The 24,035-nt window shown below is 33.5% G+C and overlaps 3 protein-coding genes across 3 annotated transcripts in view; all 3 read right to left on the reverse strand.

Annotated features, from left to right (window-relative positions):
• Nucleotides 1-5,865, reverse strand: part of LOC106109304 — a 63,517-nt gene extending 57,652 nt beyond the window's left edge. The window contains exon 1 of the mRNA XM_013290756.1: nucleotides 5,531-5,865. Coding sequence (XP_013146210.1) covers nucleotides 5,531-5,606 — 76 coding nt within the window. The 5' untranslated portion in view covers nucleotides 5,607-5,865. The remainder of the gene's footprint in view (nucleotides 1-5,530) is intronic.
• A 2,916-nt stretch (nucleotides 5,866-8,781) lies between these two features.
• LOC106109223 lies at nucleotides 8,782-9,927 on the reverse strand. Its single transcript, XM_013290633.1, has one exon. The coding sequence runs from the start codon at nucleotides 9,826-9,828 to the stop codon at nucleotides 9,082-9,084; it is 747 nt and encodes a 248-aa protein (XP_013146087.1). The 5' UTR covers nucleotides 9,829-9,927; the 3' UTR covers nucleotides 8,782-9,081.
• A 605-nt stretch (nucleotides 9,928-10,532) lies between these two features.
• On the reverse strand, nucleotides 10,533-23,943 carry LOC106109446 (U4/U6 small nuclear ribonucleoprotein Prp31). Its single transcript, XM_013290951.1, has 9 exons — nucleotides 23,624-23,943; nucleotides 23,401-23,536; nucleotides 23,000-23,204; nucleotides 22,498-22,640; nucleotides 22,083-22,267; nucleotides 21,368-21,508; nucleotides 20,847-20,996; nucleotides 17,408-17,635; nucleotides 10,533-10,690 (listed from the first exon to the last, which is right to left on the reverse strand). Exons 1-9 carry the CDS (start codon nucleotides 23,822-23,824, stop codon nucleotides 10,580-10,582), a joined length of 1,500 nt encoding a protein of 499 aa, XP_013146405.1. The 5' UTR covers nucleotides 23,825-23,943; the 3' UTR covers nucleotides 10,533-10,579.
• Nucleotides 23,944-24,035: the final 92 nt, after the last annotated feature.

Genomic DNA, 24,035 nt, shown 5'->3' on the forward strand with positions numbered 1-24,035 from the left:
TGAGAATATTTTGTTTTTGGTGTATTTTGTTTTGTTTTTAGTGCATTTTGTTTTGTTTTTCGTGTATTTTGTTTGGAAGTCGGTTTTAACTGTATATCATAAGTTTATTGGTACTGAAATTTATATGTGTTTGGAGTTGTTTAACCTCAAAGTAGGATAAGACACATTTTGCTGTAATTTTTCTTAAAATTACTAAATCAAACTAATTAATTTCTCACAACTACTGTTATGTTATCCTCTCTATGTTTGTAAGTGGATATGACTTTCCCTACTTAGCAGCCAGAAAGAACATAACGTAATGTAGTATATTTACCTAGTACGCGACACTTTTTATGGGGACAAAAACATATACATGGATTAGCATTTTTATTAATGTAAAAAAGATTTCTACTATAGCTAGATAAGGGTAATGTAAAATTTAATTTGATGTTTCAATTTTTTTTAATTACGGTCAACTCATTATGTAAGTTGGAAATTTTGAAAAGTTGTCTTTTTAGGTTATTTGACTAGAACATTGCGCGCTTTCTTTATTGTGTTTATAACGAAAACCTAAACATTATAAGACTTACAAAGTCGAATTCAATCACAAATTACCTAAAATAAACAGTTATTTCTCGTTATTACACTTTTCTTACAAAACATTGATTAAAATCTAACCTAAAAAGTCATAACTTGAGATTATATAAATGTTTTATTGGAAATAATTTGTCTCATGTTCTTATTTTAAAATAATGTGCTCGACCACTTCACCGGAACTCTCCGCATAACTTGTTGCCATTTACATCAGATTGTAATAGATACTTCCGCCTTTACCAGTGTGACCAGTATTAAAACAAAAAAACTTGTATTTCTTCTTATTTGACGTAGTATCGTTCTAACATTAAAAAAACTCTATGGATTTATATACCGATGTTGATGTATATTTAGCAATATACTTATAATTCGTAATATTATGTTTATTTCTTCAATTAAGTAATCTTACTATTTAATTAATGGTAATACTAATTTTTACTTTAAAATCCCTTTAAGTGAAAGTATTTTTTCAATAATTTTGAAATTCTAAGTTAAATTAAAATACACTTCTCTATGAGCAAATTATATAATTAGCGATATACGTGTCTCGTAGTTTGGAGAACTAGAGATTGTATTACTAAAGAAACTTAAATTATTGGCGCATAAATGTTTTATGCGTCTAATATTTAAGTTTTTTTAGTGTCCACTGTTGTGATTTCCAGAAATGGGAACTACTATCAGACTACTATTATAAATGCAAAAGTTTAGATGGTTGGATGTTTGTTAGAGTTTCTAGCCTAAACGGCTGAACGGATTTCGATTAAATTTGGCATTACACATCGGATATTCAGTTTTGTTTAATTTTTAATTCCACGCAGACGAAGTTGCGGGCGACAGCTAGTAATCAATAACTAAATTATACTGACCTTTACATTTTATTCTTAATTAATAATTTGAGTAATCCAATCACGACTGCAGTATTTGAAGTAACTCATGGGTCAATGACAGATGCATCAATTCATTTCAACCGTGGGAATGCCACGAATCGGCAATTTAATTAAATTGTAATAAATTTGCCTCGAACAATAAGTGTAATTGCTCTCAAAAACAATTGCAATTCTTATTGCTAACAGGTTACTTAATTACACCCTACAGATATGAAACGAAAGCGAAACGATACTGCGCTTTCAAACCGTCTTTAATTACTTTATTCTCAATTTGTTTTAATTAAGGATTTGGATGACTTTTTACATGATTTACACATCTTATATTACAAATAGTTATAATTTTGCAAATGTTATAACTTCAGTTTAACCACAATGTTAATGTTAAGTCGCGATTTGGAAAGACATTGGTTCTTGTTAGTTTATTATGAAACCCACGGAACATTTTAATAAATGTTTCGACCGTAAACAAGATCAGCGATTTTAATATCAGAACGTGACAAATGAGCAACAACATTTCAATAAACTAATAAAATACTTACTTACATACTTCTTCCTAATATCATAAATGCGAAATTTTAGATGGATGGATGTTAGACGTGATGTGTTGAACATAGTCGGGGAGAAAACAAAAGCTACTTTTGTTTTATTTTTAATTCCGCGCAGATGGAGTCTCTTGGATCTTAAAATAACCTGAACATATGCTAAGTAAAAAAGGGTAAATAAGGCATCTGTTTTTTATAAATTCTACACCTGCCTTTATGTAATAGCGTTTTCAATGTACGTCCGACAAGCAGACATTATTCTTTTATTACGTCTCATTCAACGCGACGTATTATGTTTCCATACCATTCGTCTTGCGCTTACGATTACAAAGGTTCAATGCACGAGACCTGTCCATTCAAATGCAGTGCAAAAAAAGTGCATTAAGCTTATGCGATAACATCGATCATACCGTACAGCGATATACAAGTTACGAGCGGACGCGTTTTCAATTACTCAAACTAAATGTCAACGTCTTTAAACTATTTGGAATAGATTGAGGTAGCTAATGCCTATTTATTTTGCACCATATTTAAATTTGGTAATCCAGTTCTCCCCCGTGTTTTAAAGATACTTAAAAAAATACTAGTGTATTTAAATCTGATCAAAGGGATTTACTCGAAAGTGCGGAACTTGAAGAGCTTGGGCAAACTTTTTTGAGAATGGGCTTACAATTTTTTTATTAAGATTCATATATATTTTTTCTATCACAATAGACGAAAGTGTTATGTTTTTTGTAAAGTACTAAAAAAATTGTAAGCCCATTCTCAATAAGGTCATAGACGAAACATAACAGTTTCGTCTAGCAAATTATTGCCATGGTAACGCTGGTCTCTCAAAACTTGGAGATCACGTTAGCTTCCTGAAAGCGTGACTGCGACGACAAATGGTAGAATAAATATTAGATAAAGATGGCGTTGGAAGTTGCAGATGCAGCGGTTAACATAACCGGCCTTGCCTCGTTATCACGTACATTTTCTTTTACAAGAAAGTTATTACGTGACAGTTTTAAATTTCTCGACGTATTCAACACGTTAAAACATAATATCACAATATTTGATTTAATAAGTAACAAAACTTAACACACATTTTTTAATGAATAAAACTTAAGTATTATTGTTTTAAGGTTATAGACAAGAATTAACATAATTACTGAGAGGTGTTCGCTAATGCCACACGTTAACAAAATTTCTTTTTCTAAATAGTGACGAGTAGACTGTTTTTTTTTTAATTTATAATTAAAAACGTTTGTTTTTTTAAATAACTGAATGAAAAATGTAATTAAGAGCTAGTAAAAGTAGAAATATGAGAGTTAAGATGAGTAATCAATAAAATTGAAATGAAGTCCCGATGTAACACATTTTAGACCCTGAGTAGTAAAAAAACAAAAACATACAGACGAATTGAGTACCTCCTTCTTTTGGGAAGTCGGTCAAAAAATCAATTGAAAAGATAATTTACTGGTATATAAACATGCACTTTCTAAATAAGCCTAGCGTGAGAAAGGGCTTTGAGATTTATCATGCATATAAGTACTGACAGACTAAAATCGTTAATATTATACATTTGATTCTGAGTTCCGCCTTTCATAACTCAGTAAAAGGCAGATGATACCTACAATCGAATTTCAAATTATTTCTTAGAATAAATCGACATCACTTATAGAATACTAGCTTTCGCCTGCGACTCCGTCCACTAGGAATTACAAAAAAAGTGTTTCTTTGTGTACTTCCAGACGATCCTCTACGTTTATGCCAAATTTCGAGATTCGTTCAGTTGTTTAGGCTACAAACACTAACCAACATCCATCTAAACTTTCGCATTTATAATATTAGTAAGATATAGCATATTGACTGGAACAACTAATAATCCAGTTAACATAAGTTGATACAGTTTAGAAATATAAGGAGTTTTTTTAGATATGATTGCTTACGTTCTGGCAAGTCTGGTTATATCTTAGACGCCTTGTGGTCATCGACCTGAGTAAGGAAGGTCGCGAAAGTAGTAGTTTTTCATTCACAAAGATTACAGAAATATTTAACAGATAAAACGGAGATAAAACGGAATTGTTCATTTTAATGTTCTGTTCGTTTTTTTACAACTTTAATAACCAACAACTGAATGAGTATCTGTCGGTGAAAGATAGAAATAAAAAAACAGGGTTTTAATGTAAACTATGCCATGTTAAGTAAAACAAACACATCTTCTAGTAAAACCCTAAGACAAAATAATAATTACTCTAAGGGCAGAATAAGCATCCTTTTTTCCGTATACGAAGTGTCGTAGGAAGGTTGTCTATGAGACCTAATGCGGTCACTTAACCGCGGAAACAAACGGACGTGATAATCTCGATTCCTTTTGTGAATTTGTATCCACAAATATGGATTTTATAACGCAAACAGTATTTTGTCGGTATAGTATTATAGAAAATATTGTATTGTGTAGAATTTGAATTCCAATTTACTAGATTTTATAACATAATAGAATCCAGATTTTAATTTTGTGTAATTACTTACCTTTATTATTGAAAATAATATATAAAATCATGTTAATTTTATCATTCCACTTAACATGTAATTGATATCTAGAAGTGGCGCTCGATTATGTTACCGTAATGTGGTAGCCGTTATTGTAGAATATTAGTTTTCAGAAAATTATTTAACATTTCTTTACCACATTATTCATTTTGTGATATCTGTTGCCCGCGATTTCGACCGCGTGAAGTTAAAAAATAAAGCCTCATGTTACTCACAGATTAATTACCTTTCTAATGGTGAAAGATTTTTTAAATCGGACTAAGTAGTTTTTACGTAAATCGAATACATACAAAAATACAATTCTTTCCTCTTTATAATATTAATGTAGATATAATGACGTTTATTTACTTATCATATATGCAATGGAATTACGGTTTTATTTCAATTATATTATTTTTGCTGTGATGTCATTGATAATCATATAAGAAAGACAATGAATTTTATGCGTTTTGAATTAAAAATTAAAACTGAAAAACTAAACATTGACTAAGATTGTCAACTGTAAATTGAATTCAAGTAAGAAAAAAAATAGGCGCCTTTTGCATAGTAATATTAGAATGCTCTCTAAGAGTTGGTAAAACTCAGCAAGTAATTGCATCCTAGAATTATTACTTATCTACTAATTAACCTTGAACTTGTTCGCAAAACTTTGACTGTAGGTAGGAATAAATTCGATGACGCAAAACGTTATTATAGTGATAATAATAATACAAACACAACACGAATCATTAATAATCTGTTAGTGCTCTCAAGGATAATAAGGTATGCGCTAACGTCATCATATAACTTATTAAAACATTGACATTTTATCTACATCAAAGTTAAAAATAAACTAACAAATAAGTTAATGAAATACAACAAAAATTTATAAAGTTACTAGTGTCTAAATTCCTTTGAAATCTTCGTATAAACTCTTTTTAAATCCCAGCCGACAGTTTATAGCGATTTGCTACACTAACCATTACACCTCCATAACCATTACAGGTCACTCACCTGAAGGTGTCCAGCATTCGGGGCACTCCTGACAGAGAGAAGCCCAGTCGAAGGATAGGTCCTCGAAACTAGCCATCGCTGCGATCAGCTAAAGTGTCGGTCCTCTCCACAGCATATCAGACAGAAAAGCTATCTGTCCACACAAGCACTAACACAATTATAATGTTTCTGTCATTAAAACAATAAATAATGAAGCACTCTTAAATCATATGTTGTCACAAGCCGGCAGTTGAAGTTCGCGCCAAACCGCGTCACATCCCATGCACGATCAGTGTGCACGCGCATACGCAATAGCGGCCGGCGGAGGACTGCGCGCGGTTGCGCGATGGTCGGACTTGCGGCTGCTGTACTCGGGATGTCACTATGAACCTGTTCCTCGGTTCGAGCTAGAAGCGTTCACTCGGCGGATTCGATATTTCGATTTCAATGAACCGTTAACGTTCTTTTCTCGTCGGATGTGTCTTATCTTAACATCAAGCAATGTAACCGCATCACCGATCAGTTTCGCGGCGTCCGTTTTCGCAATTTTTTGTTCATAAATCGATCTGGGCTTGTCCAAAGCTTGTTGTAACGAACTTTAAATATTTTACTTCGATTTGAATTCAACGCACGTCTACGAGCCGTTAAAACTGACCGTCCTTTATGCGAACCCACGCTCACTTTGACTGCGAAAGGCGCACCTCGTTTTAGCAATGTCCTAACGATATATTTACGATTTTCAAAAGTTATCATATAACTTTACTAATAAACAAATTTCTAATTTATACTAATTATGAGGTAAGGTACTTTGCTAATCTTCCCAAATGATTCCTGCAAAAGACAGTAGAAAATCTGCTCGTAAAAAAATAATGTTTGCTTTTACATAATGCTTACTGACAAACTAGTATAGAATATAGGCCTTCTGGCATGGTTCGGGAATGGTTTGCCATAGCGTAGCATGTTATGGCTTAGTTTGACAAGGGATCGTACATCTCAGCAAAGTAACGCCACACTAAAATATTACTGAGTAAAACTGATCGTTAGTTGAACTTTTTTTTTGGTACATTCTCGCTTGACAATAATGCCTAATTTAATACAAGTAATATTATACACAAAATAAATTATCGCTTTCCAGTATCAATTCATTTCTATTCGATCAGAATGTAAAACATAATCGTTGGAAACTCAAGAGCTGACTATAATAAATTAGAATGCATCTTCTATGTAAATGCTTGCTCAATTTATATTTCGCATAAATATGGAATCGGCCCGCTAATTGGCCTGTCGTCGCTTTACGCAGTTGCTAAAGCAGAAAGCGGCAAGTCAATGTAATATTACGTCAATAAATTAAAAAAAGCGCATGTTGTCTATATTAAAAAAAAAACTACTTACGCACTATTAAATTAAATTGACTTTTAATTTAAGCATTTCTATTACTTTCAATTCCTTTAATACCTCTAGGAAATTTAGCAATTCTTTTCGGATTTTAACATTGCAGATTGAATTACACACAGTCCAAAGAAAAAACAATGTTTATTAAAAACTATGAATATCAGATAAATATAAGACGTCGTCCTTGAACTGGTATGACTGAATGTAACAACACAACGGCCGGACAGACGGACTTGTATAACTCGAGGTGGTACACTTAATACACGCAATTGCACGTAGGAACACGTACTTACGAAGTTAATAGGGCATGCTGTCTCATCTTTCTTAAGAGGCCAATGACGGTAATAATTGTATTATGTAAAAAGAAAATTTCATCATCAAACCCATTAATATGATTTCTTTAAGTAAACGTTATCACTTGTACACGAATATTCGACAATTTGTGTCGTATAAATTGTTTATTAAAAAAAACATTGAATAATCAAACGAAAATGTCAACAACACATGATATTGTTACTAATCAAGGTCACGTTCTATTTTATTATAATCTGGTATGTTGAGTAATTGGAAGTTTTCACTGCTGAAACAAATGGACAAACTCATATTGACTGTTTTTTCATACAGAATAGACGAAATAACTAATGTTATAATTCAAATAGTATTTATTACAATATAACCTAAATCCTTTCGATTTACTCGATAATAACAAACTATAATCGATTACTGTTAAATCGAATAGGAAGAATCGATTGCGACCTGTGAAATTACAATAACCTTACAATAGGTTTCCAATGCAGTGTTACTTGTATACGTATTATCATTTCTTACATTCTGTTGGAAAAAACTAAAACATGTGTCAATACAAGCTGAGATAGAGAAGATATTATCAGTAAAATATGTTTCATGGCTAGATACTAAGGTCTACATAACGTGTGGTAATATATATATCTATACCACGAATCTATACTAATATTTTAAAGAGGAAAAATTTATATTTGTGGATTGTTGTATATGTTGAAATAGCTCATAAACTACTGGGCCAATTTAAAAACTACACGCACCATTAAAAAGCTATGTTATCACTAAGTAACATAGGCTGTGTTTTACTTTTTTTTTAATTTCAGGCGCACGACATCGCAAGCAACAGCCAGTGTTAATATAATAAACGAAACTTACTTGCATCAGTTAGCGTTACCCAAATTATCTTCATAGTCCCTAGTTACACGAAGTATGAACTAACGGATTACATGTACTGAAACTCCTATTAACAGAGTATGTCAGATAAGGTCTGTGTGCCAATGTATTTAGTAACATTGTGTTCATAGCAGGCTACTACATTACTACTTATGTAACATAGTGGTAACACATATGAAGTAAAAATATAAATATGAAAACAATTACTAAGCTCTGTTAATGTAACCTTAAAAATGGGGAACCAAAATAAATTACAATTATTATTCAGTTGTTTTCTGTTCTCTTACAACCTTAAAAATAATCGCGGTATACAGTTAAACATGGGAGTTAACTGAGTGTAAGGAAATATTAGTATTTTGGCTTATTTTTAAGGTAATATAAATAACACTGCATCAGGTAGATTGGAATAAAAATCCCATTTAACTCTAAAACGACCACGAACATCCGCCAATCAATATTTATTTCGATCAATGTCTTAACAAATAAACTTATAAGAGGGTTACTTTTTACAGCGTATTTCATGTTCGGAAATAGGACATGGAGGGATTAATTTGGATGTCATTCAACCCTTATTCCCTACTTAGAACTGAGGAAAAAGCACATAAATTCTATTAATTAAATAGTTCAAGTAAGACTATGAAATTAAAACACATTTATGGGAATTTTAAAAATATTTTATTCACTACTACTACTCTAAAACGAAGACGTCAGCTTTTTGAACAGTATTGAAGAAATAATCAAGATTGTTGTACCTTATTTGGGCACAATTAAGTTGTATCTGAAGTATAAATTGAGAAAGTATCATATACCTGTCAGTTTAGATAGCCGATAGTCAGTCATTGAGTTACCGTAACCGTAGGCTTATACCAAAATCGAAATATCGACACATAACAGTGTGTACGAGCATCAGGCTTGTTCGTATTATGTTTTTACCGTTGCCGTGGAGGGTTTTATTCTTTTCATTCAAAGTCTAGGACCTAGCTTTTTTAATCGTCCCAATCTTTAGTTCTTTCTTCTTCCATAAACACGTCTAACAATCTTCGTTGAACAATTAGTTTTCTACATCGGGGCACTTCTGTCAGGTAAGGTAGTAAACTCATCAAAAAGTTTCGATCAGGATCTTCGGTTAAACTATAATTCCGTCTATGCTTAATAGATTCATGTTTCGGTTTTTCAGCATCTACAGGTTCTTGGTCCACGTCAAGATTTCTTTTTTTCGTTTTACATATACAGACTTGTTTAACAGGTTCGCGAAATGATTGTTCTGCCAATGAATTCTTTACTGAAATTATTTGTGCTGACTTCGATTCCGATAAAGTTCCGTCAAACGGCGACGATGCTCCGTTATCTTCAGAGACATCGTCATCGGGGCTATCCACTTCTGACGGCGGAGGACTCTGACGGTGTTCTCGCATAGATTTAGGGAGAATTTGCTTGGCTAAAAACAATAATTTTTCGTAATACGACCAAGAAGAAGTTTTAATAGTAGCCACTGTGTCTGATTTTCCAGGTTTATTTAATCTAACATACTCTTTGCGGAATTGGTCTCTCAAATTATTCCATTTCTTTTTAACATTTTCAACAGACATATTTAACTCCGATGCAACTTCATCCCATAGTTGTTTTGATTTGTATCTGTTATTATGACTGTCGCAATGTCTGTTCCATAGTGCTGGCCTTTTGTGAACACAAACTATTAATTGATCGACATTCAAACGGCAAAAATAGGTCATTTCGAAAAAAATAATCAAGTATACACAAAAAATTTACACTGTAGGATCTTTAATGTGAAAAGTTCATACGTTTATGTACGAACACGCCACGAACGGCCGGCAAACTGCAGACTTGCCGACAAATCCAAACATGTCGCAAACGTTATCTATGATCGTCGGGCGTTGTCGGACAAAGCCGGTATAAAACGCTGATGCAGGCGCTCTCTTTTATTCACATGCCTTACGTTTGTATCGGACTCACGAGTTCAACCGATGGTGTCCGACTTTTTTAGCTCAGTCAGTTCGTACGACACTGCTATCGGAGATATACGAACCGAGGCGCATTGTACGATATAGTTGTAGATACTCTCAAGTCTCAAGTTCCCTGCAACCATTTACGACCGGACGGTAAATGGTATGTTTAACCGTATATATCTATCTAATAAAGAATTGTACACTGCTAATGCTAAGCTTTTGGTGTAAAATAGTTTCAAGCATTATCTTTGCATTAATGCGAACTCTCGTGTTTGAAGCAAATGATGCTTAGAAATGTTTAATAACCAATCCTACCAAGTATTACCATGAATGCGATAGTCATACAATGATTAGAAGCTTCCCTCCAGACGAAGTAATTAATAAATTTATGAAAACTTTTTAAATAAGTTGACTTCAAATTAACTGATATACTTGTATTTCTTTATTGATATGTAAATAATACTACCAAGAATGTTTGTACTCTTTATTATATTAAAAATAATAAATATGTCTTCATTCACGTTGTCTTCTTCCCAACGGAGAGGAATCCTGTAGTATTAGAAAAGTATTTCGCATTGGCTTCGTTGCCACGGGTCTCTGCTGCTTGAGGATTTACAATTTCCAAGCCCTGAAACAAAAGGAAGCCTTTTAATATGCATAAATTTTCTTATACATCAATACGTGGCGCAGTATTCTCCTTGTAATCTAACATAATCCTAATACAATAACAGATTGAAGAAAAGAATTTCTTTATTAAATACTATTACCAATATTCATAGATAACGATGAAACAATGAAGAACCCTGGAATAAAAAATCCCGTATCAAAACAATATTCAAGGGACCTGTAATGTAAGCAATTTCTATCGGGGGTAAACGACATCTTGCCTTAGTGTGCATACCGGCCTAACGAGATCGCATCGCAGCGTGATAGATCCGTGGCTGTTGGCCTTGTCATTCCGTATTATTATTACCTGTTACGTTGGCCGTGATTAGACCGAGAGCGCCGCGACACCCCATGCCGGCTTAATGACTGTTCATTTCGTTTCTTGCGGATGCCGAATGACATTACGATTTCTGTACTTAATAGTCGGTTGTCATTAACATCAATAGAACTTTAAACTGTTTGTAATAGCTACTGTTAACAATTTTATTTTTATCACGGCTTTATAGCTAGGTAACCTTGTTTCTACCTAGTCACTCTTCTTATAGTGAAGTATTAAAACAAATTGGACATATAAAACAACGGATCATTCTCCACTTTTTCATTATTAAATTACAGAAAAATCAGTAGAAAGTTTGATTACGGAAGCAAACATTTAACTACAATAATAAAATAGCTATCTCTTAATTCATTATCAACGTAGAGAAATATCAGCATGTTTTTGTTCGATTAGCATAATTGAAATTATGATATCATCATCGTTTGGATGTCGTTAGTTCAAGGCAAATGTCAACATGGAAATATCTCTAATCTCATCATCGTTTAACTTTCTTGTGAAAGTCTATAAGAAGATGAAATATAAAATGCCAGTATTTTTAGGAAATAAGACCTAGAAAGAGATGGATGGATTGCGTTAAATGTGACATGATCAAAAAGGGAGTGATGACTGAGATGACGTATGATAGAGTTATGTGGAGGACAAAAACCTGTTGCGCCGACCCTACAGGGGTAGGATAAGAAGAAAGATAATGATGTTTTTTAGGAAATCATGAATAGTGTATTAAACCATAGTTTAGTTAGCGACAATATTGACATAAACTTAGTAGTCTTGTATTCAAAGCCGTATAATTTATCAACCATCTGAACGACAGCTCTGCTCTTTAGCAGAACTTCAAATCAGTTTCATACATTAACGACAAAATTTAATAAACTATGCAAAAACAAACTAGATGCGAGTATTAGTCATCGCGGCTACAGTTTATGGACAAATGGCCGCACCTTCAACCTTTTCAAAACAAGGTAACATTTAGCAGAGTCGAAGCTATTAAAGACACGATCAGAATGTGGGCTGGTGACTAGTGCAAGACAGTGAAATATGCGGCCATTACGCTTCGCCAGAGATTAAGGGTCAAAAGATTATCGGCAACGCCTTTTTGGTTTGCGGGATATATCACGGGAATCTTGGATCTACACCGTTAGGAAGAATAAGCATAGAGTAACATTAATTTCATTACACATGACTCACAGATAGATGTATAAAAACCTATGTTAATCTTAAAGTATGTATTTTAAATTAATGTATAATACATATTTAAGTTGTAATATTTGTATAGGGACAAGGCAAATTTTGTCAATTGTAGGAAATGAGAACGACCAACTACAACCAAAATCCATATACATTGTGTATGTCATTATTGTAAAAAATACGACTAGATTATGGTACTCGTTATAATCAAATAATTTCAAGATTTTAAAAACTAACAAACATCCACTGAGGACGTAATGTCTAAAACTAAAATAAAATTAAGTAAACCCCTAAGATCTGCAGTTTTCCTTAGACTGTTTCACTATTACTGCATATCTTACACCATTGTATGGAATATACGTATTCATGTCGGTAACTAAAACCTCATATTATGCGAGGGAAATCTCTATACATAGCAGAGTATAACGGTTGCAATCTAACTGCAACCGCTGGGCAGAGGGATAATAGCCCCTGCACTATAATAATGGCATCTCGTCCCCGCCTTGCACGATAGTTAAATATCAGCAGTTAGTATTTAAATCAACTAGCTCTATTCGTAAGGATGTTACGATATACCGTTGCATCGATACCGATGGAATGTATTTTATCGACATCGTAAATGCAGTATCATCCCATCACTAGTTACAGAGTAAAGCAAAGCGAAAACTGTTACGGTCCAGTTAAGTCCTAATCAAGTAAGTTGGGTGGTCTCATGGTGAGTAATTAAAAACAAATGTGGAAACCCGGGTGCCTAAACCTCTCTTGTTGAAACGATCAGGATGTCTATTATTGTGATTTATGATAAAACAGGTGGAGAAATAAACAGTAATCTTGTCGATTATACAAATTTAAATAACTTGAAAAACTGGATTTTTTATTTTAGGCAATGACTAATAGTGGGTGTATCGATAACATCATAACAAACCTTCGAGGCCACGTATTAACATTTTCACAAAATTTAATACTTTGTAACTTGTTTTTATTTTCACGTCATGACTAATATGTAGTCAAAAACATCAAGAAAACCATATTATAACTAACTGTTCCCCTGCGGCTTCATCTGCATTATAAAAAATGTTAAAATTGAAAATGTCAAAATTACCGTTACCATAATAACCTTGCTTCCTTAATGTTGGCAACTTGTAGTTTATGGTTCCTTTCCCACATAAAAGGTTTCTTCCAATATATTTACCTCCTATGTTTACTAGCGTGAAAATATATAGCCTAAAGCGTGTCGTATGTGTAGGGCTTTTTATTTGAGAAGGAATTATTCAAAAATATGCTGTGATTGCTGACATCCTACGCCACGAAGTGTGTGTTTACGCTTTATTATATTATATTAGTATAGATATAGATGAAAATGGTAGTAAACATTAAAATATTTACTGTCTGGTGTATTTCCTGTATTTACTATTACAATTCTCTAAACGTATTTTAAATAACAAATACTAATAAGGAAAAGCTCATCAAAGTGACTTATAGCTAGGGCTTGAAACGGTTTATCGTTTCACTAGATCATTAAAATAGATATGAGTTAATGTAGCAAATAATATTGGCAATAAATCGCGACCGCGACACGGCGCAAGCTAATCCAGACTCGATCGGGACGTATCTTCAGCATGGTAAACGATGTCTAACGTTAGTCCTATCACACAGCGGTAGCGAAGCGATCACAGAACTAACAGAGCCCGTATCAAGTAGAACTATTGCATATACGAATTTGTCGCAGCCAAAGCGAGTTTCCTGTTTTATATCTGTTCTGTTTCTTCGTAGAGGAACATCCTACGTCGCTAGTGTTTTGTTTCCCATTCGCTTTTGCTGTTGTGTACTACAGTCATTAACATTAAAGCGAAGGGCGTTGCCATTCCCATAGCACAAATAACAAAGGCGATGTAGACGGTGAAAGTACTAACCAGATCTTCTGAAATACCAATAGGCTGGTACCACGCTCGCCTGTTCCATGCAACTTGTAAATGATTAGAGATAGGGCTGTCGTCCTATCTTGTATTTTCTGTAAAACTATCAATATTGATCCGTGCTAATATTTCAAACCACCATATTGAACAAACTTCAAAAGCTAGCGAAATATTGTTGCTGTTGCCGGAATTGATCTGGCATAATCTATGGAAAAAAGATCACAATTATATTTACTTGAAGGACTTCTTGTTTTGGAAAAAAATATGATCATTCATTGATTAATGTTACCTACTTTCTAGTAACTTTTTCTAATTTGACACATGATTATAAATCCTTTATGTAAAGCCCGCTATACACACAGTTTGAGCTGAACGATCGAACTGTTCAGATAAAACTGAGCGTGTGTAACTTACTTAACTGGAATGTCAGTAAGTCAAATTAAAAAAAAATGTTTTGTTTTGGATTTCCCTATACGAAAACCCTACTGCACCTTTAAACACTCAGAATTAATGGACGAGGGCTGAAAATAAATGCAGGTGCTAGCTAACACAGTATATCGTGGATTTCTATAATTTGCTAATAAAATATAGGCTACATAGAATTATAACACGACTATTAGATTTGCGTAAAACATTTCATAAAACGTTCTTTTTTCCTCATAAAAGTTAGTCACATTTCATGTATTTTAAAGTAATAAAATATCATCAAGATGGAGAAAAACAATTATCCAGCTAAAATCGATATTCCTTTAAATTTTACATTTCAAAGGTTTTTTACAATATTTTTTCCTGTATTCATTTTTTATTATATGAATGAAAATTTTAAATTAAAAAACAGTATTTTTTTTATTTTATTATTAAGTTAAAGTGACAAGAACTGACCAAATTAAAATGGCTAGAGAAAGTTTAACGTAGTGAAAATTTCAGCAGTGAATGTTACTAATAAAGGAAAATATCACGTGGAAAAAGTTTGCGAGCTCACGATAAGATGGCTAAAAAACTACATGATGTAAACATCGTCACTTTCATCGTGGGTCAACTTTCTTATATGAAATCTGCCACGTAGAAAATCAGCAACATTCAATTGTTTTCAAGCCGGCATTTTGTTGATAACATATACAAACTAAGAAACATTTTTATAGCGGTAATAATAAGTGAGTAACAAAATGAAAATAAAGGCAAAATATGTCACTAGTTATCAAACGCGACTCTATCTGCGCCGATTAAAAAAAATAATTAGTAGACTATTTGTTCTCCCAAACTATGTTACGTTTCTCCGTCTTGAAGATATACGTAGTAACAATTCATCTATCTAAACTTTCACATTAAGGACCTGTTCCACCAAATTGTAAATTGTCTTACAACAATCCAACGTGTAAAGTATGTGATGGAAATATCGGATTTTGTTCCCTTATCTGACAGTGACGTCATTTTTAAGCTATCTGAGCTTCTATCAGCCAATGGTGGGACAGGTCCTAACATTAGTATGAGTATGAGGTATGACCAACCAAAGGTAATCTTTTCGCATCTAGGGTTGGTCTAGTAAAGTACCCTGTTGGCGTACTTCCTTTAGTCTTGTCAGTTTTTTGTTAACCTAAAATTGACATCAATCGTCGTTTGACACACGTTGTGTCGAACGATTTGCGATTATCACCGGAAGTTATTGTGCATATATTTTTGTGGCGTAACGTCGTGCGAACATTTCCGCGTCTTCTTACAGGAGGAGTACTATGGTAGTCCAAACATCTTATTTCTTCTTTGTTTTTTTTTTTTATTATTTTATGGAGAGAAGAATGCTTAACTTGAAGGTAGTATCGGAATCATCACACCTAACACATTTAATGTTAGCTGCGCCCTCCCTAAACCTACTAAGATGTTCGGCTGGCGATGCCAATAGTATACTTTTGTGGTAATAGGTCAGAATATGAACAATTCAATTTCATTACTTTACAGGACAAACAATTAAATTACTAAGAAATTAAGAAGAAAAAACATATAATTTGGATATAGTTTTTTATGTCATAATGTGGCAAACAAGCAAGCGGCCAACTGAATCAGCCAAAATGATGTAGCTAACACCATAGACATTCGCAATAGCGGATGCGTTGCCTACCCTTAATCAACGGAGGAGAAGACGCACATAGAAGAGGATAGTTATCCTGATATGTCCAAATAAAAGAGCATTTTCAGCGATTATATCTATACTAATAAGTCATACTGACCAATAATGTACTCATCATTGTCTATGATCACAGTTTTAAAACTATCTATGAAGCTTCGAGTGGATAATGTCTAAAATATAATTTTAAGACGTAAAATGATACACCTTAATTTTCTTATAATTTCTATAACATATAACGTAATCATTAATTTACCATCACTATTGTACTTAAACGATGCATTGTTTCGTGTTGAATATTTTAGAGGCGCGCACAAGGAATAGATCGATATCCGATAATTACGCCTCGGGATTCTAATGCTGTAGAAATCTGAACATGTTTTAACGCCAATGTAACTTTGTACTTTAAAATAACAAATGAATATAGAACAGACTAATAAAAACCAGAGACATTTATCTTTGTTACAAATGCAAGACTTCACACTATTGTTCAAAGAACAACTATTAGAATAGAATCAACACGGTACAAAATATTTTCATAGACAACACATATAAACGTTTTAGGCGGTGCCGTGTGATAACTGTTACGTTATTACTTCGACAATAGAACTTGTTAGTGAGTACGACACCGTTTCTAACAATACTTAACCCGCATTTATGTAACTCGAAGTATTTTTTTTAGCAGACAATTCATTGATATCTTTATAAGAATCAAGGCGATAGCAATTATCTTGTACACGCGTGATAATTATATGGAACATATTCTTTTCGCTCTACACCCACATTACATATAAGAAACAAAGCGATATTTAAATCGATCTATTATAGACTAGCTTTCGCCCGCGACTCCGTCAAAACAAAAGTGAGTAGCCTATATCTTCTATATGAATATCCTCTCCATCTACACAAAATATAATCGAAAGCCGTTCAGCCATTTAGGCTACATACTCTAACAAACATCTATCCATCCATCCATCCATCTAATCTTTTGCATTAAATAATAATAAAAAACAAGAAATAATATTAGTATGAAGTATGATTGGCTACTAAAATTTGGTACAAAATAATTTGTTCAAAGCAAGTACTTAATGTGAATATGAAATAATATTTTATGGGTCTAACCTGCAAAGGTGTAAAGGCCACTGACGACGCTGTTCCCGACACCTGTCTTCTAATACTGGTAGCTCCTCCGTACTGCTGGTTTTGTTTCTGCAGGTTCTTCTGTAAGGTCTTACTGATGCGGACCTTCGTCTTCTCGTCTATCTGCGGCAAGCGCACGCGTCCTGTGCTTGACTTGCCGATGGTACCACGGGTGTAGCCTAAATCTTCTTGATACGCATCATCTTCTATCTGTTAGGCAATAGAAAAATGTAATATTTTAATAGCAGTAATAACTCTTCTTAGTTATCTGTAATTATTTATCTACATTCTACTATTGATTTCTTTTTTTACATCTTGCCAAACGAGCAATCTGTCACCTGAATCCACGAAAACGTTAAAACGACCGCCTGCCCATAGCCGTGCCCAATTGCAGATTTGTTGCCTACCAATAATTGACGGAGGAGACACACTTAAAGAGCATATTTCTCCTCCTGTGCGTCTCCTCCTCTGTCTAAACCACTTCTTATAAGAATTGGAAGGGAAGGGGTCTAAAATTCGGCTTCCGGTAAATACAATTCTTAAACAATTTAAAAAAGTGCTCTGCTCTATAAGCATACACAAATATATTTAAAAAATGTCGACATATACAGTTATGGCATTTATAAAAATGTAATTAAATATGATGATCCATTTTTCCACGGTCTAACAATGCACAGATTAATGTTAGATTACAGATCGGTCTCTTCATTAGTGCTCACACAGCACTTAATGAATTGAACGCTAAGTGCATTTCACACGACAGATGCATAATTATTTTTAAAAAATATGGTAACATATATTTATAATAACCGGTGTAGATGCTCTGTCCGCTTTTAATTGAGGTTATTAGGTCCCGAATAGTGGGCTTGTTGACTCTGGGTTCAAATTTTAGAAAGTTAGTTAAAACGTTAGCTTATATCCAACACGTTCAATGTCACTATGACTTTACGTATGTATTAAAGGGAACTCTAACTTGAGGTATGAGTTAATGTCGGCAATTGACGTGTTAAAGTTTAACATTACTTAAGTTTTATTAGAAATATCCATTTAATAGATATAAAGTATAAATTGCTTGCTAAACTGGGATACCAGCAAGTCTCGAGAGACTATTTCACAAAAAGCGTAATATATGTTGCAAAGATAAAAAAATATCAATAGAATAAAAATATCAAATAGAAGAATTTACGGACCTCATCATCTCCCATAACTTATCCTACTCCCGTAGGGGCGACGCACCGGGTATTCATTCTCCAGAAATCTAGAAAAACTCTATCATCCGCCATCTCATTCATCACTGCCTTCTTAGTCATGTCACCTTACACACAATCCATCCATCACGTACGGACATCAATTAATAAAATTCATCACAAATTAATAAATAGTACAACGGTATAGTTACTAAATAAAATTATTATGTATTGGATATTCGTAGTATAGAAATCTAGCAACAAACACAGCTATGAAGACGATCCTAGTTACCGGGTTACAGAGAACAATCAAATGTAATCGGTACAGACTCATCATATTTTTGCTAACACAAAGAAACTAATCATCGAATTATATCCCATAATTACTTCGCGTCAAAACGAATTAATGTTTTTATTGTTAGAAATACAATAGGATACACACGGACTGTACGATTGAAAAATAAATATTGCAAAAAAAATTAATGCCATACGAGAGAATTTTATGAACAAACAACACATATTAGCTCACAAGTATATTATGCCCAACATACAATTACTGAATTTCCTTTTAAAAATACTAAAACCTTCATTTTACAGTACTAAATAAAAACTTTCGTTAATCAGAGATAATAATTTGTTGACTGAATGTTCGATAAACTTAGCATCAGTGTGTCACATATGAGCAATGGGGCCAGAACGGACGTCCGCGCGCTTCAACAGCTCGCAACTCGGTCTATTTGGTTTCCTCGAACAAAAACTAAACAGGCCACTACAATCGTTTGAAATATCTCGTGTGCCGTAGCCTGCCGAGCGTGACGTCACATTTTTAGTATTCCTGCGCACTCTGCAACGGTCGGGGGGAGATATCGGTAATCATTACTGTACATACTAATAAGCATATCGTGTAGTGCATGATTTAGCGGTTACGAGGCGTTGCAGGCAAAAACTTCATATGCATCCTAGTTGTATAATACACACTGTTGTCATGGTAAGATGACTGCGATGTGAATCGATATAGAAGTAGGACAGCGAAAATAGTCTTAATTACGTAGTCCTAGTAAAAATTCTGATCGGAATCTACATTTATTTTTTACAATAACTATTTTTATAAATTAGACAAGCTTTAGCCCCTATCTCCGTCCGCGTGGAATTCAAAATACAAAAGTGAGTATGTATTCTTCCATACTGCTCTGCATCTATACTAAATTTCATCGATAATAGTTCCGCAGTTTACGCTAAAAACTAACAAACATCATTCTAAACTCTCGTATTTATATTAGTAAGAAATAAGACGAATGAAGATTTAAGTCGATGTTTCAACCTGTGAGGTCCGATGTCCTCTTAAATGATTTACGCAATGTTCGGAGAACGTAAATGCGTCAGAAAACGCAGTTGCATGTCGCGAGCATTTCGTGTATGATAATACCAAATACGACACGCGATAACTTGCGTATACTTTATACACGATATCGTTATGACATCTACGTAATATACCTTTACAAGCGTAATTCTAACCTTTGTTTAATCATGGTTAGTTATTGATAAGTTATAATTATTATTATTTCAATTATTTAAGGGACTTTCTATATACAACAAATTAAACATCTATAAACAATACGTGGAAACTGACAAAACTGTTATATTCCTTGTATATGTCCAGTCGGAGAAACTGGTGTTCCATCTTAAACGCTACAATCGTTTGAATTTTTTTATACGAGACGCGGATTCAATACAACGCAGTTCATAAATGTGTTTGTACGAAAAAGTCGGTTAGTAATACTCAGTTTGTTACTTTTTAATCCCATCGTTTGCACTCATTGCTATTTGATTAGTTATTTATTACGAGGCGGAGTTTGTCTCGTTGTAATGAACAAGGCAAGTTACCTAAAGTGTAGCACCGCGAAATTCCGTGACAGTACATCAAAGGATTAAGCTTTTAATTGTAAAAATAGATTTCGACGGGTGCCATTTTAGGATATAATTACTTACATGTAATATATCCAGAATAGATGATTTTTTCTGCGTCGTAAATAAACGATGAAATATGCAGATTTATAGTAATTTAAATCTAAAACCCGTCTGAAAATTTTTCAATTTAAATTATTGTTATAATTTGTTTCTATGCTTTTTTCCAAAACCTTCAGATGGCTCTCCTGAACATTTGACCTGGCGCTTAATACAAATAGCCTTTCACTTATCGATTTAATTAAAAAAAAATATAACGTTACACTCACGTCAGCGAAGTTCAATCTGTTGGCGTTCTTCCTGAACTCAGTCATGGCGTACCTCTCCTTCATCTTGCGCACGCGCTTGCCGCCGCGCTTCTTGCGGCTCTGCTCTATCGGCTTCGGTAGTGGCTTCACAAACTTTACCGGAGGTGGTTCCTTAAAGAAAAAAAATAGTACGAATTTGAATTTCATTGATTTATCAATTCAGAGGTTATGTTCATTAATTTGGATAAATCTAATATATTTATATTTTATACTAGCTGTTGCCCGCGACTTCGTCTACGTAATATTAAGTTTATAAACTAGCCTATAATATGCCCGTCTATGTCAGCTACCAGACAGACATCGTCTTCCCGATGTCTGAATTTTTCTTTTGATATTACAGACACTCCAAATTAGAAGTAAATGTGAAGTGAATGTGTCCAGATTAATGTGAAGTACTAAATTTGAGCTCAGATTTTCAAATAGCAAAAATGTAAATCTAGGTCAATATTCTATCATTTTATTAAAATTTTATTAAAATTTACCTGTAATTTATCGAGTTTCTTCTCAATTCCCTCTCGTAACATTCTTCCGATATGTCCATCTGTACTCTCGTGACACGCGTCGACCCTGGCGGCGAGGGTCAGCTTGGTTGAAACTAACTTTGCCGCTTTGTATCTTAACTCCTACAAGAAAAGTATTATTTAATACTAGCTTTCGCCCGCGACTCTCTCTGCGTGGTATTAAAAAAGTAAGTAAGTAACCTATGTGGTTACCTAACTTTGTTTTTTTAATACCACACTATGCTCTTCCAGGCTATGCTCTACATCTATGGCAAATTTCATCGAAATCCGTTCAGCCGTTTAGACTACAAACTCTAACAAAGATCCATCCATCCATCTAAACTTTCACATTTATTAGTATTCGCGTTAATTAGTTTGAGTATGAAGTATGATATGATTAGAACTGTTTGCTGTATTTCATATAAACACTCTTTTACAGTTATTCAAAATGAAATGAACTAAGTAAATGAATACCATCATTTACTTAGTTCAACTTAATTTTATTATACAGCCGAGACAACCAAATTTAAAAAAAAGTAGCAGCTAGGAATATATAAAAATATGCACAAGTAAACTTGGGTCATATGTTACATGGCGAACATTCACGCCGTAACACTGCATACTAACTGTAGGAATGTTCGCCATGTAACATATTACCTTACAACCTCAGTCAGCAATTATCAAAATAAATACTTACAGGTGTTGTGTCTTGTACTATTTGTGAGAAATAAATGAACCCAGTGTGTGGCAGAGCAGCGGCTTGTGAGAAACCAGATAATGTTTTCTTCTGTTGTCCTAATGGCAACACATTACACGCTGGCATCTTTGATAGTTTGGACAAACCGCCAGCAACACCGAGTATCTTGGCCGCTGTTGATGCTCCTAAAATATAAATTTATACATCACAAGTTAAATCTTAAAAGTTGAAAATTCTAATGTTTGGTAGTTTTCAATTATTTAGAATCTGTGTAAAATTAAGACTGCAGTGACAAAGAGTTCTAAACACAACTTGTATTTAGTAATAAATGTCTATTATTCATAAAACATTGTATTTTAAAAAAGCGATTTTCTTAAAAACCAGAATTGAAATTAGAAAGTAATAAAAAACCTACCAACAATCGCAGTAATATTAGGGGCAATAAATGTCATTCTACTCTCAACATATTCGTAAATCTTCGACTTGTAATGATTTAAATCACCCGCCATTTCACATGCTTCATTTATTTCTGTCAATTCATTATCCATCAACAATTTTCTAGAACAAACAGGGTTATACATAAAATGAACATTTCATAACAAAACTTTTATATATACAACCTCCCAAATGCTTTTAGAACATGCTAATGTAGATATCTCTAGAAAAACTGCATAAATCAGGATGAATTTGGCAAAGATAAAAACACTGCCTGTACAAACACAAACACATATGTTACTTAACTGGCTTCTTTCTTATTATGCTAAGACAGAGTAGTTCTATTGGGATGATAGAAGATGATAATTTAAAGCAGCTATAAGCCTCAGATGCAGGAAAGAATTATCAGATAAACTAAGGCATATTCATTTTTGAATACAAAGTTAATAAATTACTTAATAGGTATTTAATTAAACTCTTACCCTTGTGTTGTTGATGCAGTCACAGATACTATCATAATAGTGGCCTGTGTGAGAAAACTTTGTAATATTTCATTGTTTTTAGCTCTGTCCAAATCATTTCCGAGTTCTTTTACAGTGCGTATATACTCAAGTGGTGTGATGATCAGAGACTCTAACTCCGGAAATCTTTTCTGATATTTATCCCGAACAAATCTGTGGATAATAGCTGGAAAATGAAATTATTCACCTATGTATATTTAGTTTATGTTACTCATGCTTGAAATATTGTATATTTTCTTAAAATACTACTAAATTCATTCAATACTACTAATATCTGCAAGTCAAATTATATGGTACTTAGTTTGTATAAATTAATTTAATTTAATTTATGGTATCATTTATGAATGTAACTTTCAACCTACCAATTTCTCCGTCAATTTCAGCTGCAATATTATTTGCTTCCACTATAAGTTGATACTCTGGATCTGATTCCATAAGTCCTGTAACTTCGATTTTTTTTCTGTTATTTCCATGATTTTGTTCTATTTCTGTTACAACCTGAAAAATAAAGTTTATACAAATTAAAACATATATTGTGTTTTGAGGATATGAACACTAAACTCATAAGTCTGATTAAACTTTTACCCGCTGTAAACGTTCCGAATATCTTAACTTAGCTAGCTCTCTAATAGATACATTTTTTATTTCATCTTCTTTGGGAATTACTGGGTGAGGAACAGCAAATTCATGAGAGGCATTATTTGATGTTTTGTTGTCAATCATAGCTTCAAGTTCTGCATCATCATTCTCTTCCAAATCTGCTAACAGCTCATCGGCTAAAGACATTATTTACAGTTTTGTTTTTACTTAGTAATAGGGAATAGTTTTATTTGAATAACTGGGAAACTACACAACTTTTCACTTAAATTGGAGTAGCAGGTTAAAAAATAGGCATCGGCTGTCAGATTGTCGGGTCCCTATAATGTACGACCCGATAATGCACGGCCCAATAATCCGTGTACAAACAAATCCCTTTGTTTGTACACGGATTATTGGG

The sequence above is a fragment of the Papilio polytes genome, unplaced genomic scaffold (assembly GCF_000836215.1).
Source record: "Papilio polytes unplaced genomic scaffold, Ppol_1.0 DF821289.1, whole genome shotgun sequence".
In the NCBI taxonomy this organism is placed as follows: domain Eukaryota; kingdom Metazoa; phylum Arthropoda; class Insecta; order Lepidoptera; family Papilionidae; genus Papilio; species Papilio polytes.